This window comes from Microchirus variegatus (assembly GCF_963457635.1).
Source record: "Microchirus variegatus genome assembly, chromosome: 16".
NCBI lineage: Eukaryota > Metazoa > Chordata > Actinopteri > Pleuronectiformes > Soleidae > Microchirus > Microchirus variegatus.
In genome coordinates this window covers 13,602,221-13,622,511 of record NC_139817.1, presented here as the reverse complement: position 1 = coordinate 13,622,511, position 20,291 = coordinate 13,602,221, and the positions used below count along the sequence as shown (strand labels likewise).

At 41.5% G+C, this 20,291-nt stretch overlaps 1 protein-coding gene across 1 annotated transcript in view; it reads right to left on the bottom strand.

Moving 5' to 3' along the window:
- pappaa (pregnancy-associated plasma protein A, pappalysin 1a) overlaps positions 1-20,291 on the bottom strand; it is a gene marked incomplete at both ends in the record, with an annotated part of 81,059 nt that overhangs the window by 36,563 nt on the left and 24,205 nt on the right. Inside the window, 3 exons of the mRNA XM_083902231.1 lie at positions 9,189-9,385; positions 11,476-11,567; positions 11,669-11,797. Of these exons, the coding sequence (XP_083758357.1) occupies positions 9,189-9,385; positions 11,476-11,567; positions 11,669-11,797 (418 nt within the window). The remainder of the gene's footprint in view (positions 1-9,188; positions 9,386-11,475; positions 11,568-11,668; positions 11,798-20,291) is intronic.

Here is a 20,291-nt window from a genome sequence, read left to right as displayed (position 1 = left end):
AGGCCCCACAAAGGTCCTTTCCTGTGTCCTCCAAACACTAGAGGACAGCACAGGAGCCCAAGGAAGAGTCCGACTCAGCTTTGCACTTTTATGACGCCACGCCTCACCTAGCGGGGGTCAATAATTAAACGAGAACACATTGGCTCGCAAATATTTTTGCGTTCATGTCTTGACGGATCACATGTGGTATGAATATGTGAACTCAAGTGGTTCTGTGTTAAGGTGACGGGGGCCATTTCATGATAATCTGTCATTTTTATACTGGTATTCAGCACAAAAAAAAAAAAAAAAAAAAGATTAAGCTGTGGTTATGTGTTGCGGAAATGTGAAATGGCAGTCATGAGAATATATCACATCGACTCACAGACAGACATGAGGACGCCATCATGACAACAGAATGTCTCGTGTGACGGGAAGCACAACACACAACACACAACACACACACACACACATACACACACATACACACAAAATCACCATCATCGCTGGGCTGGTTCGTTCGAACATTTCTTTTGTTACGACTGTTTTTTTTGGACTCTATCTCTGTCAACCGACTTTCCCCGCTTGTCAATGATAATTTGCAACTTCCCATTCTCCAAAACGATTCCAACCCCATTGTCTCGAGTCCCAATATGTTCTTGTCTTCGCTCAGTCCTTTAGACTTTAGTTGTAAAAAAAAAAAAAAAAAAAAAGAAAGAAGAAGAAATAACTGCAACAAATAAAATGTTGATTCATTTTGACTCATGCCGGTGTCATCATCGGTGCAAGCGCCAGCTCTCCTGGAGCCGAACATACCTGCTGAGAATTTCAGAGTTTATTGTTCGTTTCACATCCTGTTGTGTGACTTTGTGACGTCAGGCACTGACCTAGTTTGGTGGAAATTTTGGACACAAGCAAACTGCATGAGTGTGACTGTTACGCTGCCACTGTGCCTCCTGAATATGTGTTGATTTTCAACGACAGGTATTTTTCTGTTTCTCTTTGTTAATGTCATGTAAAACATTGAAGAGCATGAGCATTGGAAGCAAGGGGGTGAGCATCTGTGAGGCATTTGTGGAGAGAGAGAGAAAAGGAGAAAGAGCAACAGAGAGAAACTAGTATGAGTTTCCAAGCACCATCCCATGGTTTACTGGAATGCTGGTGAGCGACTGGTGTGTGAGGTAATGTCCTGTCACCGAGCCCCACCCATACCCACTGAAGCTCACCGTCTTATTGGTGCAGGGGCAACTGATGGGCAACTTCCACGGCCTATAATGAGAATAGGGCTGTAAAAAGTGAGTGAGTGGCTGCAATTATGCAGTTTACCTATCCCACTCTCACCAGGACAGACGTGACTGGGTGGTAGCTCAAAACTCATTGGGATTGGTGATGGAGCAGATGGATCGGTGAAGAATACACTGCAAATGTCCCTCAGACAGTGCCCCACACCACACCCCTTAATAAAACAGGGCCGAAACCCAGCTTGAAAATGTTGGAGGGGTCATCAGTGTCATGAAAATAAAAAAAAAATAATTAAAAAAACAACAACAGCAGCCGCGATGAGGTTTCCACATGGCATTACCACAATAATAATTGAAACGGGAAAAGTAAAAGGGAAAAAGGAACGCTATCCCAGAGGTTTCTTTTTAATGTTACCACACACTTATGTCACTGGCACAGTGCCTGACGAGGGCTGTGCGGTTTGGGGGAAATGCTGGTGAAGGGAGGCAGTGCCAGAGAAGCTGGGCCCTCCTGTACTGCTAAAAAGCAACAGCGCTGCTACTGTATGAGCTTTTGCGGGGGCATGCATTTACGTGTGTGCATATCTCAGCTTGTGCAACAGCACGTGTCAGTTTGTGTGTGTTTGTTTGCACGCAAGTGAAGGGAAAATGTGCATAAATGTGTTTACACTTTGCAGTAGCCTATATACAGCATGCATCCTCCACTTAGGTACACAAACATGCACTGCCTGCTTTTTTTTTATTGGGACCTGAGACAAATCTGGGCCAGTTATTGTTTCCTTTTTTTTTTTTTTTTATTCCCCTTACAGAGCATCATCTTTCCTTTACTAAGCTAAGCATGACAGCAGCAGGAGATGTTATTCAGTCCAGGCCTCATGCACATATCTTTGTTTTACATCTTGAGATGGGTGACCTTTGTATATAGGCAATTTCTTGCAGCGTGAGAGGACTAAAATGTTGTCCCTTCTGTTGCTTATGTATAATTAAGGGGAGTGTTCTCCAGGGGTACACAGGGGTTGCGTCAGAAATTGCCGGGGCAGCAGCTTTCTCAGGAGAAATTACCTGGCTTCCTGTTTGATCTGTAGGTTTGAATGCACATGCACCCTCCCCTTGCTCACACAAGCTCATTTACACACATGTCCGCGAGGGCAGGCAGTGTGCACACGCACACTACGAGCACACAGGCACATAATGCACGCACGCACACACACACACACACACACACACACAGGTTAGTTGCTAGGGCCAGTTAACCAATCCAATCCCCCTAGAGCAAGTGGAGCTGGCTCGCCATATTCCATCGTGTGGTAGTGGGGGGAACATTATGTTCTGCTCCACAAAGACAGCAGTAGTACATTTCAGTCCCCTATGGACATGCCCTACAATCCTGCATGGAGTCAGCACTGTGGTGTGTGTGTGTGTGTGTGTGTGTGTGTGTGTACCTGTGGGTGAGTTGTATCAAGAGACAAGGGAGAATCTTTGTACAAGCTCATTTTATTCACAGGTAGCCTCGAATTAGATGTCCCTCCGCACAAGTCTGATATCAAAAGAGGGAGCGCAGCATATAGGGTTAAGAACAACACGACTATTAAACCTGGACAGATTCTTTTTCACTGACAGCTTGGCATTCTTGGGATCATTAATGTGTCTACGTTTCGTACATTCTCCGGCGTCCATATGGTGTTGTGATTGGACGGAACTGCTCGTTTGAGGACATTGTAATGTGGGAATGGGCCCATTTAAGTGGTTTTGGACCGTTTTCCTCCTTTCATAATCATTTTTAGTCAGTGATGTATTTTCATTTGACGGCAGTAAGACTGTCAGTCAAACTGAACTCTGGATTATTATACCTCCAATTACAAGTGCTGAGCCCATCTGTTCATCAGTCAGTCATTTCGTCATTTATGGTTTGGGTTGCCCACATTATCATAATCATCATGATATTATTATTATTATTAGGGTTCGAGCACAAGGTGCGTAGAAAAAGGTCTGAAAAGTTTCGGGGAATGTACGTCGAAAATTGGATGTGGGAGGGGCCAATAAGTGTGCCATCCCCTGTCCAAATTCACCCTGAACAGCAATTTATCTTACGTGCACGAACGGTGATTTTGTTGATTTCCTGCGATTTTGCACCAATGGTGTTTGAACAAACTTGTCCGAAAGTTTTTGTGCGATCATCTTTAATTGTTGTATGTGTGATAGTGCTGGGCACGTTAACGGCGAATAACAGCGGATTACGTTAATGCACATTAACGCATGCCTTGTTTCCATGACGACTGACTGGAAAAAGACACGCGTGACGTCATGTTAACGTGACTCCTTGTTAAAATGAGTCTCTAAAGTAACGCTAAACTTTAAAAACAGAGGCAAACATATGCAGTACACAGGTACAGTGGTTATTTGTAGCAGCGTCATGCGTTATTGTGCATTTAAGTTGAAGCCCTTACCCACCGTGCCCATTACTAATATGTTCTAATATTCATTATTGTTTTGTGTTTGCACTGCATTTTTTAACCATGCGAGTACAGGTTCTGTCTCAGCCGGTAATAAAATATAAGTGAAGTGCTATAATTTTAGAAATTAGGATTCACACTGCGTGACCCAAAAATGAATGTGTGTCATCTTTATAAAGATCTAGCACACAATTACATTCTGTGAGGTGGACTGCAGTGTTTGTGTTTGTGTTTGTGTCTCTCACCACTAGTTTCTAGGTGTAAATGTTGAAGCAGTCATTTACCCTCCTTGGCTTTGCTCTGGAACATAACAATTCAAATGTTGAATGAAAAAGTTCAGCTTTCACACACTGACCATTCATGTTGGTAGTATAAAGTCGATCAATTGTGTGTCTTTCTGTATCGCCTTGACAATAGAAAACAGGTTACAACACACACACACACACGCACCACCTAGTACATTGCACTTGAGATTTCGTGCAGATACATGATCTCTCTTTCTCCTCAAGTGCCTTCCTGTGCTGTTATTGCTTTCTTGCATCCGCAAAGATCCCTATCACTGCTGCCCGCTTTGCTCCCGCTCTCCTTTTTCTAAGACACATGGACACACACACACACACACTTAGAATCAACACCGTCTTTAGACATCAAACAAAGCAGGTATACAAATGCCGATACAGGATTTGTTTACAGGATTAGAAGCAAAAAAAGTGTCTGTGCAATCAACTGCCCCCCCACCCCAAATACACACACACACAGAAACAAACACAACCACCCACCTATACACACACACTACTCTGTATCAGGAAAGAACATCTCCAACTCTTACCAAAGACCTGTGAGCCACAAAACATGATTAAATTAGACAACAAAGGAAAAAGTGAGCTTTTAGCAAGACATGACAATAATGCTGTCAGTGAACACAACTTGCACAAACTCATTTGTGCTCGACAATATTATAATAGTGCAGCAAAGTTTGCAGAGCATGTTTTATGCCTCCAGGAATTATTAAAGTATCTATAGCCAAGTTCTGACCGCAGGAACCAGGGTCTACATTAAATTCCAGGTGAATATTTTTATACCCCCCAAAAGTTCCTGCTCAGGGGATTGTGTCCAGGAACCTTTGGGGTGCAGGGGCTTACAATATTCACTATATGGTTTAAGAGCAGTGTTTTATTTCAGCAAGTCGATCTCGACCATGGCCCACACAAATCTATTCATTTCTCTATGTTAACCCTTACCGATTATTTTCCCGATTAATCGTTTGGTCCAGAAAATGTCCGAAAATCAGTGTTTGTCAAACCTGGAAATGACAATGCTCTCGAAAATGTCTTGTTTTGTCCACAAACCAAATGATTTCTTTGTTATGTGGAGCAAAGAAACTATAAAAATATTCACATTTAAGAAGCTAAAACAATCAGAAATCTTGTTTTAATAATGAAAAAAGCTTCAAAACGATTAATCGATGATCAAAATAATTGACGAGTCGTTTAGTAATCGGTTAAAAATCGATAAATTGTTTCAGCTCTATTGTGGAAGTTCTATAATAATGCAAATAAAATGTGCGACACATCTCATGTTAACATGTAGTAACAGAGTATTTGTTCCATTGCTTCATTGTAGAGTTGTTTACAGCTCAAAGACTCTGCCGAGTCCTACAAAAAAAAAAGTTCTGCTACAATGAAGGTTCCCAAGAGCACAGTATCCTCCATAATTCTAAAATGGAAGAAGTGTGGAACAAAAATGACTCCTCTTAGAGCTGCCTCTTGGACCAAACTGAGCAACTGGGGCGAAGAGCCTTCCTGAGAGAAGTGACCAAGCACATGATAGTCACACTGGCTGAGCTCCAGACATCCTGTGTGGAGATGGGAGAAACTTCCCGAAGGATAACCATCACTGTAGCACACCACTGATCTGGATTTTATGTCGAAGTAGCCAGATGGAAAGACATGAAAGCCCACATGAAGTTTGCAAAAACATCTGTAGGACTGTCTGGCTGTAAGAAAGAATATTCTTTGGTCTGATGACTTCAAGATTGAACATTCAAGTGGCATGTTTCGAAGGAACCAAGTGCTGCTCATCACCTGCCCCAAAAAACATCCCAGTAGTGAAGCATGGTGGTGGCAGCATCACTTAGAGAATTCAGGAACTTGGACTGGATTAGAGGTTCACCTTCCAATAGAAAACTAAGCAAAGACAGTGCAAGAGAGGCTCAGGGGTAACCCCAGAAAATATGTCCTGAAATGTCCCAGCCAAAGCCTTGACTTATTTAACTATATCTGAAGAGATGTGGAAATGAGTGTCCCTATCGACGGCCCCATTCCAATCTGACTAAGTCTGAGAAGATCGGTTAAGAAGAAAGACAGAAATACCCAAAACAAATGTATATAGAGTTTAGTGTGTGAGGAGGTACAACTAATTGCTAAATAAAGAGCCAGATTATCTCAGGTTTGTTTCCCTGTGGAAATGCACTTCAATGTTTTGTGCTAAGAAAGCTAAATCAAATCATCAAGGCAAAGAGTTTTTGGCACACAACTCCAATAATTGCACCAAAAGCCTCAGTTGGTACATCAAATTTACACCTTTGAACGTAACTATGGAATTGGAGGCTTGAGCTTTGGATCTCATTTGATCTCATATCAAATGCATGTTGGCCAATGGCAAAGTGTCACCAAGGAAAACCAACCCCTAAATGATCACACTTAGGGTTCACGGATTATTAATTTTTTCATAGAGCTGGTGTCGCATGGGTCAAACCTGGTGCAGCAACCCAGGCTTGATTCCCCGCCTTCCCCACTTTCATGCTATGTGCTCTCTCTATTCAATACAGGCAAAAAGGCCAAACAATATCTTTAAAAACATTAACATACATTCTCTTATTAGAAAATGCTGTCCAGATGTCTAAAGAAAATATTATTTTTTGGCGTATAAATTCCTGGTTTCCATCAAGAGTAACAGCAATTACAAAGACTGGACAACTGAAAACCACCGGTAGCTTCTTCCAAATAAATAGAATCTTTAAAAAAAATCTCCTGTGGTGTTTTGTGTGTTGGTCTCAAGCGGCCCCATAATGTATAAACAGGATCCACTGACAAAAACATGCCTACTGGCCTGGTCTTCATCTCTAGGACCAAGCCTCACATCCTTCAACTGTGGTATGAGCCTCCCAGACATTCACTATAGCCGCACTCGTGCACATCAAACGGACTGCTGGCTGTGTATACGTGTGCAAGAGCACATAAACGGTTTTTGTTGGTCTGTTTACTTGTGTGATCAGTATACTTGAACCTTTTGAGAAAGAACATGTTGCCGGTGAGAGGGAATGCCCTTCGGGGACACAGTTTTTTTCTGATAGTGACACCGACTTCCACCTCCTTGATGGACGATATAGTAATGTACGCGAACGTACGAGAGACGGAAAAACCAGAGAACAACAGTAACAAGACCTTTGTGTTGTGTTAACCTGCTTTTTGCATATTTTTTTCCACACTTGCACTTGTGTTTCCACAGAATGCAAAATTTCAGTGGCCTTGTAAAGAGGTGATCTCATCACATATGACCCTTGGAGAACAGTGTGTTCTCCACAGTAAAAGTCCGTCTTGTAAGAATAATGTGTCCTTCACAGCAGAAATCCTTTCTTTATGGTTATGTGGACACGTTCCACTAGTGTCTCAAACATCTGCAATATTCTTGGTTGGCTACCTTGGCTGTTTTGGTCTAGACAGAACCGATGCCATATACTGTGAATATTAAATGCGTTCAATTCTATTGGTCAATCTATTTCCTCTGTTTGTGTTAAAACCTTGCCAAAGTGCCAAGACACCTGAACACAGCTTTTTTGGAATTACCAGGTCATTGGCCTTGTAAAATGCATCATCAGCAGTTGAAACAAGTTCAAGTTCCAACATCACACACAGAGTTGCACTGTCAGTGTGCCGGAATAAAGTACAACCAAAGCTCTCCCTCATTCGTAGGGTTAAAATATTTATGATCATAAAATTTAACAATGGATATTGATGTCACCCTTCAAAGTAAGATAGTAGAGGATATTTATTTGAACATTTGGTTCAAATCAAAAATGCTATTAAAGCGGCGAAGAGACTGGACAATAAGAAAGTAAAATAAGAAATAGTGCCTTTAAAGGAGATATAAAATAGATACTTGGCTTAATTTTGACTGACCATAGTGTGGTGCACGGATCAAATAGGATTGAGCCGAGTGCACATTTTGTCCAAAGCCGTGTGTGTGTCTATTTGTGTGTCTCAGCCTGATGTTTTGGGTAATCAGCCACTTTCTGTGACAGCCACAGATCAATGCGTCCACTGGGCTTCGGTGGAATCAATGGCATCTTGTCTTGTCTTCATTAAGTATTGCTTTAATGAGAGCAGCAAAAAGTCTTAACTCACCTTATAGGAGACATCTAATTAAATGTCCCAGTCTCTTAAAGAGCAAAACACTTTTTTGTGCCAGTAGCTTGCAATACGTGAGTCCCAATTATCTTCGTTATGCAAAACAATGATGAGTGGCATCACTGAAGCATAAAGTAAATCAAGTGATCCGAGTGAGGATGACATATCTGAACGAAGACTTTGACAAATAACATCCTGTTGACTGGGGCTGCAGCTATCGAATATTTTTGTAAAATTCTTCTTATTTATTTATTTATTTAATTTTTTCTAAATCCGATTACTCAATTAATCGAGGAATGATCGGTAGAATACTCAATTACAAAAAATTTTGATTTATTTGATAGCTGCAGCCTTGTAAGCTACATTAAATCAGCAAACATCGATGTTTACGTTAGCGTGTGCCAGAAGCAACTGGATGCTGTGGGCTCAGATGCCGAATCATTGACATGCTGTTGTGGTACGCCAGTTGTAGTTTACAGTGGTTACACTGCACCTTGTTGTCTTCTTGGTTCATCGTGAAATGGTCCAACACTTTGGAAATTTTCTGCCCTTTTTTACGGGCTGTTTCACACTTCGATCTCCGCCATCGCGCCAGCTGAAATCCGGATGTGCGGTGTGCGTCTGCTAAAACGGTTCGTGTGGAACAATGATCCCTGTTCTGAACAGGCCGTGCGAGATAGGAATTAAACGAATAATCGAGGCAGAGTTTTTGCCTCAAGGAATTTTTGTAATTGAGTTACTCGAATCACTCGAGTAATCGTTGCAGCCCTACTGTTGACTGTTGAACTACAAACCCTCCTGTGCTGCAGAGAAACCCCCATAAAAAGCCATGAGTCTAAAAGAGAGTCAGACAATAACAACATAACAAAACAGCTGTCAATGTCAACAGGGGGTTTCAGAGACATAGAGGTCCACTTTGGTCATGTGTTTAATATGAAACAAGCGCATCTGTCCATGCGTCTCTGATTTCAAAACATGAGCATTTTCACGTCATCTCAAATCACATCAAACTTGGCTATGTTTCCCTGAGGTGTTAGTAGCGTGTGCTAGATACAGCACTTAACAGGCAGTCATTGTTTCATAGGACAAACTGTGTATGGACTTACTTTAGTAACAGCAGGGTAGCCAGCAGCCACCTCACCGGAGCAGTAAGGCTTCTCCTCGTGGGAAACTTCGACATTGGACGCCCATTGGTCGAGGAAACCACTGGGGGTGTAGAGGCCACAGTCTCTCACACCAGTCTCCCGCTCAAAGTCTTCACACACCCCGTCGCCGTCATAGTAGTAGCACATGCTCGGCTCCTCTGCAGGTGGAGGGAACAGATGCAGCGTCGAATTAAATGTTTTGTTGTGACTTTTCAAGCGAGGCGAGGATCACATACATCTACTATCAGCTGATCACATCCCACGAGCACCCTGCTTTCCCGCATGTCCAGCATGCATTTGCATGTGCCAAAAAACACCACTTCTCTCATCCTTTTTTATGGGACATACACACAGCCTGATCATTTTGGAAATAAAGGTGGATGAAAAAAAAACACCAAAAACAAGGAGGAGCTACACAGTGAGATGAGAGAATAATGTTTTGGTCAGGAAACAGAAACAGAAGGAAAGAAAGCAAGAGGGCAATAAAATAAGTAGGCTAGAGAATAAACACAGTGAGGAGGGGGTATGGGAGGATCAGACAGAGTCAAGAGGTAAAGAAAGATACAGCAGTAATCTTTCCAGACATCACACCCGGAGTTAAGGTTTGGAAGTGGGAGCTTATGGAGTGGAGGAGTGGGGAGCAAAGCAGGGAGGTTGCCTGGGCCTCATTGCACTCAGCTCTCAGCTAAAGCAGTGTCAGCCGGTGGGGTTCCAGTTAGGGGGAAAGGCGGCATTCTGTGCCAAGTTGGCCGGGGCCTCCTCCTCGAAATTCCAGCCCTCCCCAGCACAGCCAAAAACTCAAGTCAGTTCTGTGCTCTGGCAATGGTGAAACAAGGGGCTACTGAGGGGGCATACAGAATTCACTCCCGCCACTCACTCAGCAGGAACAGAGGCAAAGAAGAAGAAAGAGAAGCAGCGCGACCGGGACAAGCGGAATCTTGATCAGTGGCTTGCGGAAGCTGCAGGGTAACAGAGTCGAGCGTGAGCTAAAGAGGAAAAGGATGGAGAAGGAGGAACAGTGTTGCTGCAGTATTTGAATATGTGGGCAGGGATAGAATAAACAGATAATGGAAAAAAAATGGAAAGGTGACTGAGTGCAGCTCAAAAAGTTGGAGGAAAAATGAGTGATGAGTTCAACAACGCTGAAAGAAAAGGGAACTGCAGGGCCTGACCAAAAAAACCTATACCCAACATGCTCCGTTTTACAAATACAGAGTAAATGCAAGACAGAGAAAAAGACTTAGAAAAACATGTTCCATTTTTCCTTTATGCTTTTATCTGTCCCTGTGTTTGCTGTGGCTTGAAGCCCTGGTAAGACAACATGGATTGTACAGCCAGATGCAAAAGAACTTGTTGATTTCATTAATTCCAGATATAATATGATTGAGTTGTGCGAAAACCCCACTGAATCTCGTTCCAAACTGTAGCTCGCTGGCCCTGTTGTATAGTTAGTGTCAGTTTCTCCATCCAGCTCTCTGGTTCACTATCCAACACACTGACAGGCAGGCACTCGCTCACAAATACAGACAGATAGACAAGACGGTCCCTTCATTATAGTGTCAGATTTCTGCGCAAAACTACAACTATGTCAGACTGTGTTAGACACACACACATACACACTTCCCTGAGAAATGCAGTTAGAGGAAAAACAGTGCAGCCAATGCAGTCATCCAGCAGTCTGACAGGGATTAAGTGGCCACTTCACAGAGGCTCATATATGTGTGTGTGTGTGTGCATGCATGTGTAGTGTAAATGCACACGCACAACACACACAAACACAATCAAAATGAATGATCACAACAGGGGGCAAAAAGATTGTCAGACAGCAGGAGAACTGGACAGGAGCGCATCCATCTATTCATAAGACAAAACAAGATGCCAGTCACTCAACTGAGTAAAATAAGACAAAAAAGATTTTATTTTATATTTATTCTATTTTATTTTTTCATCACTCAAAGTGATTATGAATGGAATTCCTATTCTCCTTGGCTTGGATAAAAGCTGCCCAGATCCCAATGATCTGTTCATTCACACACTTGCCAAACAAAAAATAAATAAATAAATACAAATACAAACGTTTGATGTTTTCTGTCAGTGAAGAATTCTAAAACCAACAATTAACTTATTTTCTTCAAGTTTTACCAAATGTAATCTTTAATAATCTGACAATTTATTACAATACAATAATTACTTGAAGTAAACCAGAGAGGACAAGCATTCTAACCCTTAAATCACCCATGAAACTTACCAATACAGTTGAAGAAGGGCTCTTTCTTGCACTGACTGGAGCAGCCGTCCCCGTTCATAGAGTTCATATCATCGCACTCCTCTTCGTTGGAACTAAAATAGCAAATAGCAAGTGTTACTTCAAAAAAACCCCACATATATGCCAAACTAATAATCAAAATGATGTCATTTTTGGATGATGAGGCATCCGTCACCTCTGGATTCGTCCATCCCCACAATGCGGTGATCCCAGTTCATGCAACAAAGGCGGGGACGGCTCACTCTCACTCCGGCTGGAGATGGTTTGCACTTGGTAGGTGTACACGATGTGTGACAGCACTTCCCTGCACAGAAGGGAAAAAGAAATAATTACTAAAAATATATATATATATATATATATATTGATCTTATGTGAAGCCTCAAACAAATTCCACATTAATAGTCAGAGCAGAAACAGGGTAATAAGATAATAAGTTTGTGTTGTAGTCTTCAAAAGAGGCGATAATATCTGTGCCAGTTCACACTTCCACTCATCTCCCTATCCAGTTATGTGTTAATGCGGATGAGTTTACCCACTCTGGGTCCAGTTTCCGAGTCCTTATCACAGTGAATCAAGGAACCATCGTGAATACACAGTGGACAGGAGAAATATTGGGGGAACTACTCACTTTGTTGGTGTAAGTCGCCATGATGGTTTCTTGAGTCACCATGATAAGGAAGTCTGAAAAAAAAAAAAAGTCTGAAAGGAAAAAAAAAAAAAAAAAAAAAAAAAAAAAAACACAAATGAGAAAACCAAAACCATAAACAAAAGAAGAAATCAAAGCTGTAAATGAGAAACCAAAACCACAAAGCAACCTAAGAAAACACAAGGAAAGAAAACTGTAAATGCAAGTGGGAGTGCTGTCATTATTGTTTGGATTTGATCATGTAAACACGGGACTTCCTAATCTGTTGTTTTTGCCTTTACATGCTAGTCTCAGACAAACAAGCTTCATAATCCAGACATGTGAAGGCAAACAAAGAATTTGAAAGCTTAAAAATTGAAATCCTCCATAATTTCCCATCAGCACTCTCATTTGCAGCTGCATCGTTTACAGTTCTCTTTCCTCTTGGATTTTTTTTTTTTGGTTTCTCACTTGTCGTTTTGATTTGTCACTTATGGTCATGGTTTCTCGTTCATGTTTCCTTTCCTTTTTTTTTTTTTTTAGTTTTCAGACGTTTTTGGGCCTGTTTTAGACCAGTGTGTGTTTGTGTCACATACAGACAGATGTCTTGTCATTGTAACTTTGAGGTTTTGTGTGGTGGTTCTACAACATACATATAACACATATTACTGTCCTCAGAGGAGAGTGTATATTATGAAAGTTACTCATTTCCGATTTAATTTCCATGTACAAATATAGGTTGTGAAACGAGAGTTGATTACTATTAAAGCGGACCTAGAACGGAAGTTCCAATTAACGCTGTTTTTTTAGTGTGTATCTGCGTCATTACCTTGTTTAAGAAGCCTTGAAGGTTCTAAACAAACAGTTCAGCCACTGCTGAGAACGCTGTGTTTTATTGTAATCTCAGGCTCAGTGAGATCTCTGAAAAAACCTAGTCCGGTTGCGTAAAACAGCATTTCTCCTGAACAGCAGATCCTCCTGCTCCGGGCACTAGTCCGGGCACATCCAGTTGCGTACATTGAACCGCAGAAGAAGAATAACTTCCGTTGTGGAGGTGTTTCACGAGCGACAGTGACTCTGGGTCTGACTCCTTCAGAGGGGGGAGCTGCGCTTTTGAGAGTGGGTGTGCTGATTACGTCACTTCCGGGTATTGGCCAATCACAAGACAGTTGGGAAGGCTCTATGCTGGCTGGTCAATCACAACACACTCTGTCTTCTGGAGGTGAGTCTGAAATATCGCGGCTGAGCACAGCATCCGAAAAGACAGATTTCTATCGGCTCGTTTAAAGCAACTAGGAGGTTTTTGACCATAAAAACAAGTTAATGTATGTAAGTAGACCTCCATAACTAACATATAGGTGCAACAGGACCACTCTATGTGAGCTTTAACCGTGATATTCTGGGTGTGGACTTATATCGTTCTATTATTACATCACAACATATGTAAAGCTGTGTGTTAAAAATAGAGATGAGACTGCAGCCTGTAACAAACATAGGACTGATCCTCTCACACATTCTTTTTCCTGAGGGCATCAGGTAACTACGGTGGCCTTCACATACCAGGAAGGATGTTGTTCTTCTTTGTTTGTGAAACAAGCTTTAGTTCTAAAGCAAAAATATGCACACGGTGGCTGGTTTGATGGCTGATTTAGGGCTGCTTTTGAAATATGGCGACCTTTGCCTAAAGTTTATATAAAAGCCATATTCTAAGGCTACAAAAACCCAAAACATACACTTATGCAGACATTCTTATGGGTAGAATAATCAATCTCTGCCACCTAAATTTTTACACACTGGACTGGACTTAAACTGCAACTCTTTTGTAATTTGAGAGACACTGTGGTATTTAAAAATAAATGAATAAATAACAGCAGGAAAGAAAATTACAATATCAAAAACAAAAAGGTCTGTAGTCAGCAATATGGCGGGAATGAGTGAGCGTAACGCATGAGCAGAAATTGGGGATATGGGTTGGGAATGCCATCGGTAAATTAGGGTAAATAGGAACAATAGACCATTTCATGTGGACCATCAAGTACAGTAGAGCTAATTTCAGGATGCCCAGTGACACATGAAAGGATTCTGCACTGCTCACATTTATACCAGGTGTACAAATGCAGTCACATACACATACAGTACATGCCAGTACTCATCCACAAGCACACAATACATTTGTTGTTAGTAACACACTGCCTGCCAACTATGGCCTTCAGACTTCAGCAAGAGCACACAGGAACCAACCACTATTCCCAACGCTGCCATATAATCCCCCAGTGTGGGTGCAATGCTGCACCAGCAGCAAACATTGCTCTGGTACCACAATGGTTTTACCCAAGGCCAAAGCATAAGTCAGCAATCAACTCAAGAGAAAGACTTTGAGTGAAGCATAAACTCAGACAAGCTTGAAATCAAACAATCCAGGTTAGCATTTTTCAGTAATAATCCAAAATACTACAATGTTCTAAAAGAAGTGTAATGAAAGAAGCAGGTATTGTGCAAACAGATTTATATCCAAAAAGAGAATTCTCGAGACCCCCCCCCCCCCCCCATCTTCATTTCTCCATTTCTCCTGTGTTTGTTCATTGCAGTCCCGGCAGACAAACCCAAGCCAAGTTCAAGTTAACCGTGCTGTCCCAAGTATAAAAACCGATGAACCTGAAGATCAAGTAACAAAATGAATTTCCCCACAGCCGAAATGTGTGCCTAGGATGAGATATTTCTGTTGGCTTCATTATTATCAACACAGAATGTTTGACCTGACAACAGACTTTTTTCTTGTATACTACAGTATGTCCTATTCTGCAATGTTGGCTCATGGAGCTATAACTCTATGTTACACTCAAACATGCCCCCTCTAATTGAATCAGTTTAGCCCCTGGAAAAGTCAAGCTGTTGGACGCTATCTCAGAGAAGAGCAAACACACAATAGATGGAAAAAAGAGAGAGAAATAGATATTGCTTTGCAGCAAGGAAGTACAATAATGTCCTTATAGTGGATGATGGGAATTTCAGGCTGTGATGCCGCAACTGCACTGACAGACCAGGTCATAGTAAGATACACTACCGTTCAAAAATATGGGGTCACTTAGAAATGTCCTTATTTGTTAAGGTAAAGCACGTTTTTTCAATGAATATAACATTAAATGAACCAGAAATACACTCTATACATTGCTAATGTGATAAAAAAAATATATGATGCACTAACAGTGATTTATCCGTTGTTATGTAGAGGTTTATTTAATCTCTTTCCACAGATATCCTTCCGTTATAGTGAAACTCACCACCCCCACTCAATGCAGCTGTCGTCACCATTATGGTTGAGCTTTGAATACCAATAAAACACTTAAAGACACCTAAAAAGGTAGCGTTAATTGCTCGTTTGGATTTTCCGGAAAATAGTTTATTTACGTTTTCCGGAAAAGTGGTGTCTTGTGGTCCCATAAGAGGAGTTATGGAAGGTCTCTTGTAGCACCAAAGGTGGAAGTAGCAGTAAAAAATCGAAAGGAAGTCGAGGTGACTGACTGAGCTCACGACCACGACCCCCCCCCCCCCACCCCCCCAGACCACAGGCTGTGGTTTGCACCCACAGTCAACGCTGATTTTCTTTTGGAAGTCTATCAGGGCTAAGAATTGTAAACCAGTCAGTCAGGGCAATAGCAGTCTATGTTTGCTTTACCCGGACCTCACACCTTTTCTCCCGAATGAAGTCGCAAAGCCTTAATGTAGCTTGAACAGTTTGAGAAATTCAAAAACGAGGTTTGCTGTTTCATTTGACAGCAGAATCCATACCCGACAGCAACTATACATTTCTTATACACTAGTTTGGGGTCACCTATACCATTTTTTTGTGTTTTCCATTAAAAGTCACACTTTTATTCATCAAAAGAGTTGCAAAATGAATAGAAGATATAGTCACAAGGGTTTTCTAATCATCCAATAGCCTTCTAACGCGATTAGCAAACACAAAGAACACTGGAAATGGGCCTCTATACACCTATGTACATATTAAACAAATATAATATAATATATAAACAAATAGTCGTTTGCCACATTAACAATGTATAGAGTGTATTTCTGATTAATTTAATGTTATATTCATTGGGAAAAAGAAGTGATTTTCCGTCAAAAATAAGGACATTTCTTTATGACCCCAAACTTTTGAACGGTAGTATATATTCGACAAGTTGCCCGATTGCCTGACTCAGTCAAGCTACGGCAGCAGCTCGACTAAGCTCTGCATGTAAACGTACTGGGTGGGAGTTGTCTTTCAACCCAGAATGTTGTGGGTTTGATTCTCTGCTCTGCTCGTCGACGTGCTAATGTGTCATTGGGCAAGACAGTTTTGTGATAAAAACACGCTGGACATAAATGCAGTGTACAATACATGAGTAAAATGGCAAAAACTGTAATGTAAAGCAGCTTTGAGTGGTCATCAAGACTAGAAAAGCGCTATTTACAGTAAACACTGACCATTTACCATCAATAAGTCGCTCATAAACAGTTGATGCTGCTCATCAAATGTTTATTGCTAACCAGTGCCACTGTTCTTCTAAACTCTCTCCAACTTTAACGCTGCATATCCCACTAACCAAGTAAGGAATTCCTGTGACACATCTGCACCACTTCCTCATTCTCTCCCTTTCATTCTTCCCTGCTGCCAACAGCAGCCTTAACACAGCATGGCTGTTAGCAGTGAGGTCAGGAGAAATCAAGCATGCACCTAATTGAGACCAGGTTGAAAGCCACATTTAAACAGTTGTTATCACGCTATGAGAAGTAGCACTATTGACCCTGCAGAACTGGAGGTGCATTATGACACCCAGGTAACATAAGCTACTTAATAAAGTAGTTGACCTTAAAACTGTATATGTCTCGGTGTGACATTTTTAAATTCCGTTTGTTTTCAGAGAGGACTCTTCTTTTTTTTTTGTCAACACAACGTAAGTTCACAGTGACTTCAGACAGAATGTGTTTATTTACATTTAACCAAGACCATAATCTTTCCTTAACCATTACCAAAGGTTTCTTGCCCAAAAACCTAACCACAGACAGCACTGTGGACGTGAAACCCGCTGTTTGGCAGCAGTGACAGCTGTGCGGTCTGTATGCCCGCACTGAACCTCACCACTCTGCTGCCGTTAATAAAAATAACATTTTATTCATCACTAACCAAAAAAAGAGTTTCCTCTAAATGAAAGAAGCCAGCAATCATTGTTGCCACCGCAGCGTAATTGGGAAAACATTCTAGTTGTGTCTAAATGGGCCATGGTTGCTGGGTTGTAGGACTTAACACTGGGTCTAGAATCAACACTGGGTCTAGACACTTTGATAGGGTTGAAGGGTTGAGGGAGCTGCCCATGCTGTCTATGCTGCTCAAGCAATGAAGCAATTTTGTGATGAGCGTACACTACCGTTCAAAAGTTTGGTGTCACTTAGAAATGTCCTTATTTTTGAAGGAAAAGCACTTTTTTTCAATGAATATAACATGAAATGAATCAGAGATACACTCTATACATTGTTAATGTGGTAAATGACTATTCTAGCTGCAAACGTCTGTTTTTTAATGGAATATGTACTTAGGTGTATAGAGGCCCATTTCCAGTGTTCTAATGGTACATTGCGTTTGCTAATCGCGTTAGAAGGCTATTGGATGATTAGAAAACCCTTGAAAACCCTTGTGCAATGATGTTAGCACAGATAAAAACAGTTTTGCTGGTTCTTTGACGAAAGGGCAAAATGATTATTTTGAATACAATTTGTTATTTCTAATCTTGTCTATATTATCTATTCATTTTGCAAATTCTTTCGATGAAAGCACAAAATAACTGTATAGGTGACCCCAAACCTTTGAACGGTAGTGTAATTTCGGATTTCCTGTTTGACTCCGTCCCGGGTCTTTGGCCATGCGTGCTTTATAAACTAGTGCATATTGAAAAATATGGTGCATGCTCAGAATGGCAAGCCCGAATCCAGTCCGACTAAGTTGAGTAATCAGACTATGAAAGGCATTATCCAAGTATGTTAGTCTGACAAAGACTCGCTCGATTTTAGTCAAACTAATGTGTTTAAATGACATTAAGGAAAGCAAATTATTGTCTTAGTCCAACTAAAATCGGCTAAAACCGACTAAAAGCCTGCATGTAAACGCACTGACTGAGCCACCGTTGCCCCATGTGGTAAAACATGACTGCTGTCAGCCATCCAGAGTTCGTGAAAACCCCACTTTTACCTGTAACTGATAAAATGAGATACATTTCATGTGCAACTTATATCACAAAAGATTTCATTATTGTCACAGACAAGGTGTCATGTGGTAGCGCTCATTCATTGGTGCATCTTAGTGAATTCTTCCCCTGTAGGGAAAGGGACTTTATTTTGGCTCGTGCACAAAGTCAGGCGCAAGGCACTGTAATTTCCCTTTCAAAAGGTGTTTTGATAGTACCAGGTGATTACACATGGAAACATGTGCAAAAGTATGCGTCTGCTACTAAGAAGAGCATTACTGTGTATCTGTACTCATCTGTGTGTGTTCCTGCCTTCACGAGGTTTATGTGTGAGCATGCATATGGATGTGTTTCCGTTCTGTAGCTGGTTGTTGTTCTTGGCGGAGCAATCCCAGATGAGAAAAGCAGATAAATTTCAGAGAGTTGAGGAAAACCTTATATTGAGCCTGTGAGAACAAACAAACAGTGAAATGCTCCTTTTGTCAGTGAGGCAAGCTGACAAGCATTTGAGGTTTAACCGCTATCAATTTTACACTTCTGGAATGCCTAACAAAAATACGGCTAGATGTAAAGAGCTACTAAAGATTCAAGACTCATTTTCGTTAAAATAAACAGGCGTGTGTGGCGGTATGGGGGCCTGAGGAAAATGAAAAATAATATATTCAAAAAAAGGAAAAGGACTGATGAGAAGGAATCGAAAAGTATATCAAAAAATGTTATCATAATGTTTAAAACCAACATTTTCTTTGATATATCTGTGCCTCTCAAACTAAAATCAATACGCCTTCAGACTTAAAGCCAGGTTAACTAAGAAATACCTACACTGTAGATAAATGTGTTCCCACGTAGAAGCTGATCAACAGAGTAGCTGATGGGAGGGATGGATGGAGAATGTAATGGGGGAAGCGTTGTGTTGAAGCAAGGTACAATCCAATTATAGAGGGGGGTGTGGACTTCTATTGACGCTGGGGGAGCAGCCCTCTTTCTGTTTTGGCTGAGACAACTCTTCAGATCATCTCTGAGATAGGCTTTGACTGAATGACAGCTCTGAGACCCACATGAGGAAGAGGATTAGCACATGGCCTAAGATTTCTCAGAGGGACGGGATCAAAAAACTCAGCCCTCCTACCCTTTCTCTTCATACTTTGGTGACCCCCTAATGTTTTCCTCCTCACCTACTGCCCCCCCTGACCTTAGCGGTGATTTACCCCTAACTAGTCCAACCTTCCACCCCTGTGTCTCCTCTTCACTTCACCCTTTTAACTCCCCACCATAATTTACTCTGCCATCCTGACCTCTCAGCCCTTAGCCATTCCAAACAAACTGCCACCCATGGATGGAGCCATGTCAGCCGTCCCTTTTGCTCCATTATGACCCCGCTCAGGTAAAATGCCAGTGACCAGGGGGAGGTCCATCACCTCCCTTCATCAACACTTGCAGTGTCCTGTCCGGGCCCCCGTGAAAAAGAAGAGGCATCAAACTGTGTGGTCAACAATAGCATTTAAACAGCTGGACCTCAGCAATCAAACAGAGCACTTAACATTGGATTTGTGGAATGCCAAACCCACCATGTCGAAGGCTATGTTTGTTTTGAGACAGTGTGTGTGATAAAGCCTTAGTTTAGCCAGAGGCAATAATGCCTAATCAAAGCCACATCACAGAATGCAACATCTCTGGCATGTGTCTGACTCTTGGATCTGCAGTTGGATCTCCAGCATTTGTTTGCTGAAAGATTAATGATTAGTACTGTACACTGGAATAACAATCGTTTGAATGAATGTTTATTTAATTTGACAGCATTAATCAGAAAGTATTTTGATGATCAAATAGCCATCCCGGGCCAAGCTTTGAGCCTAAATGCCAAAACGTTTGCTCATTTCATTTTCTGTCATTTTTTTCTTTCTTCATGACAATCCATTTTGCGAGTTTCCTCAACGTACGTGTAACCG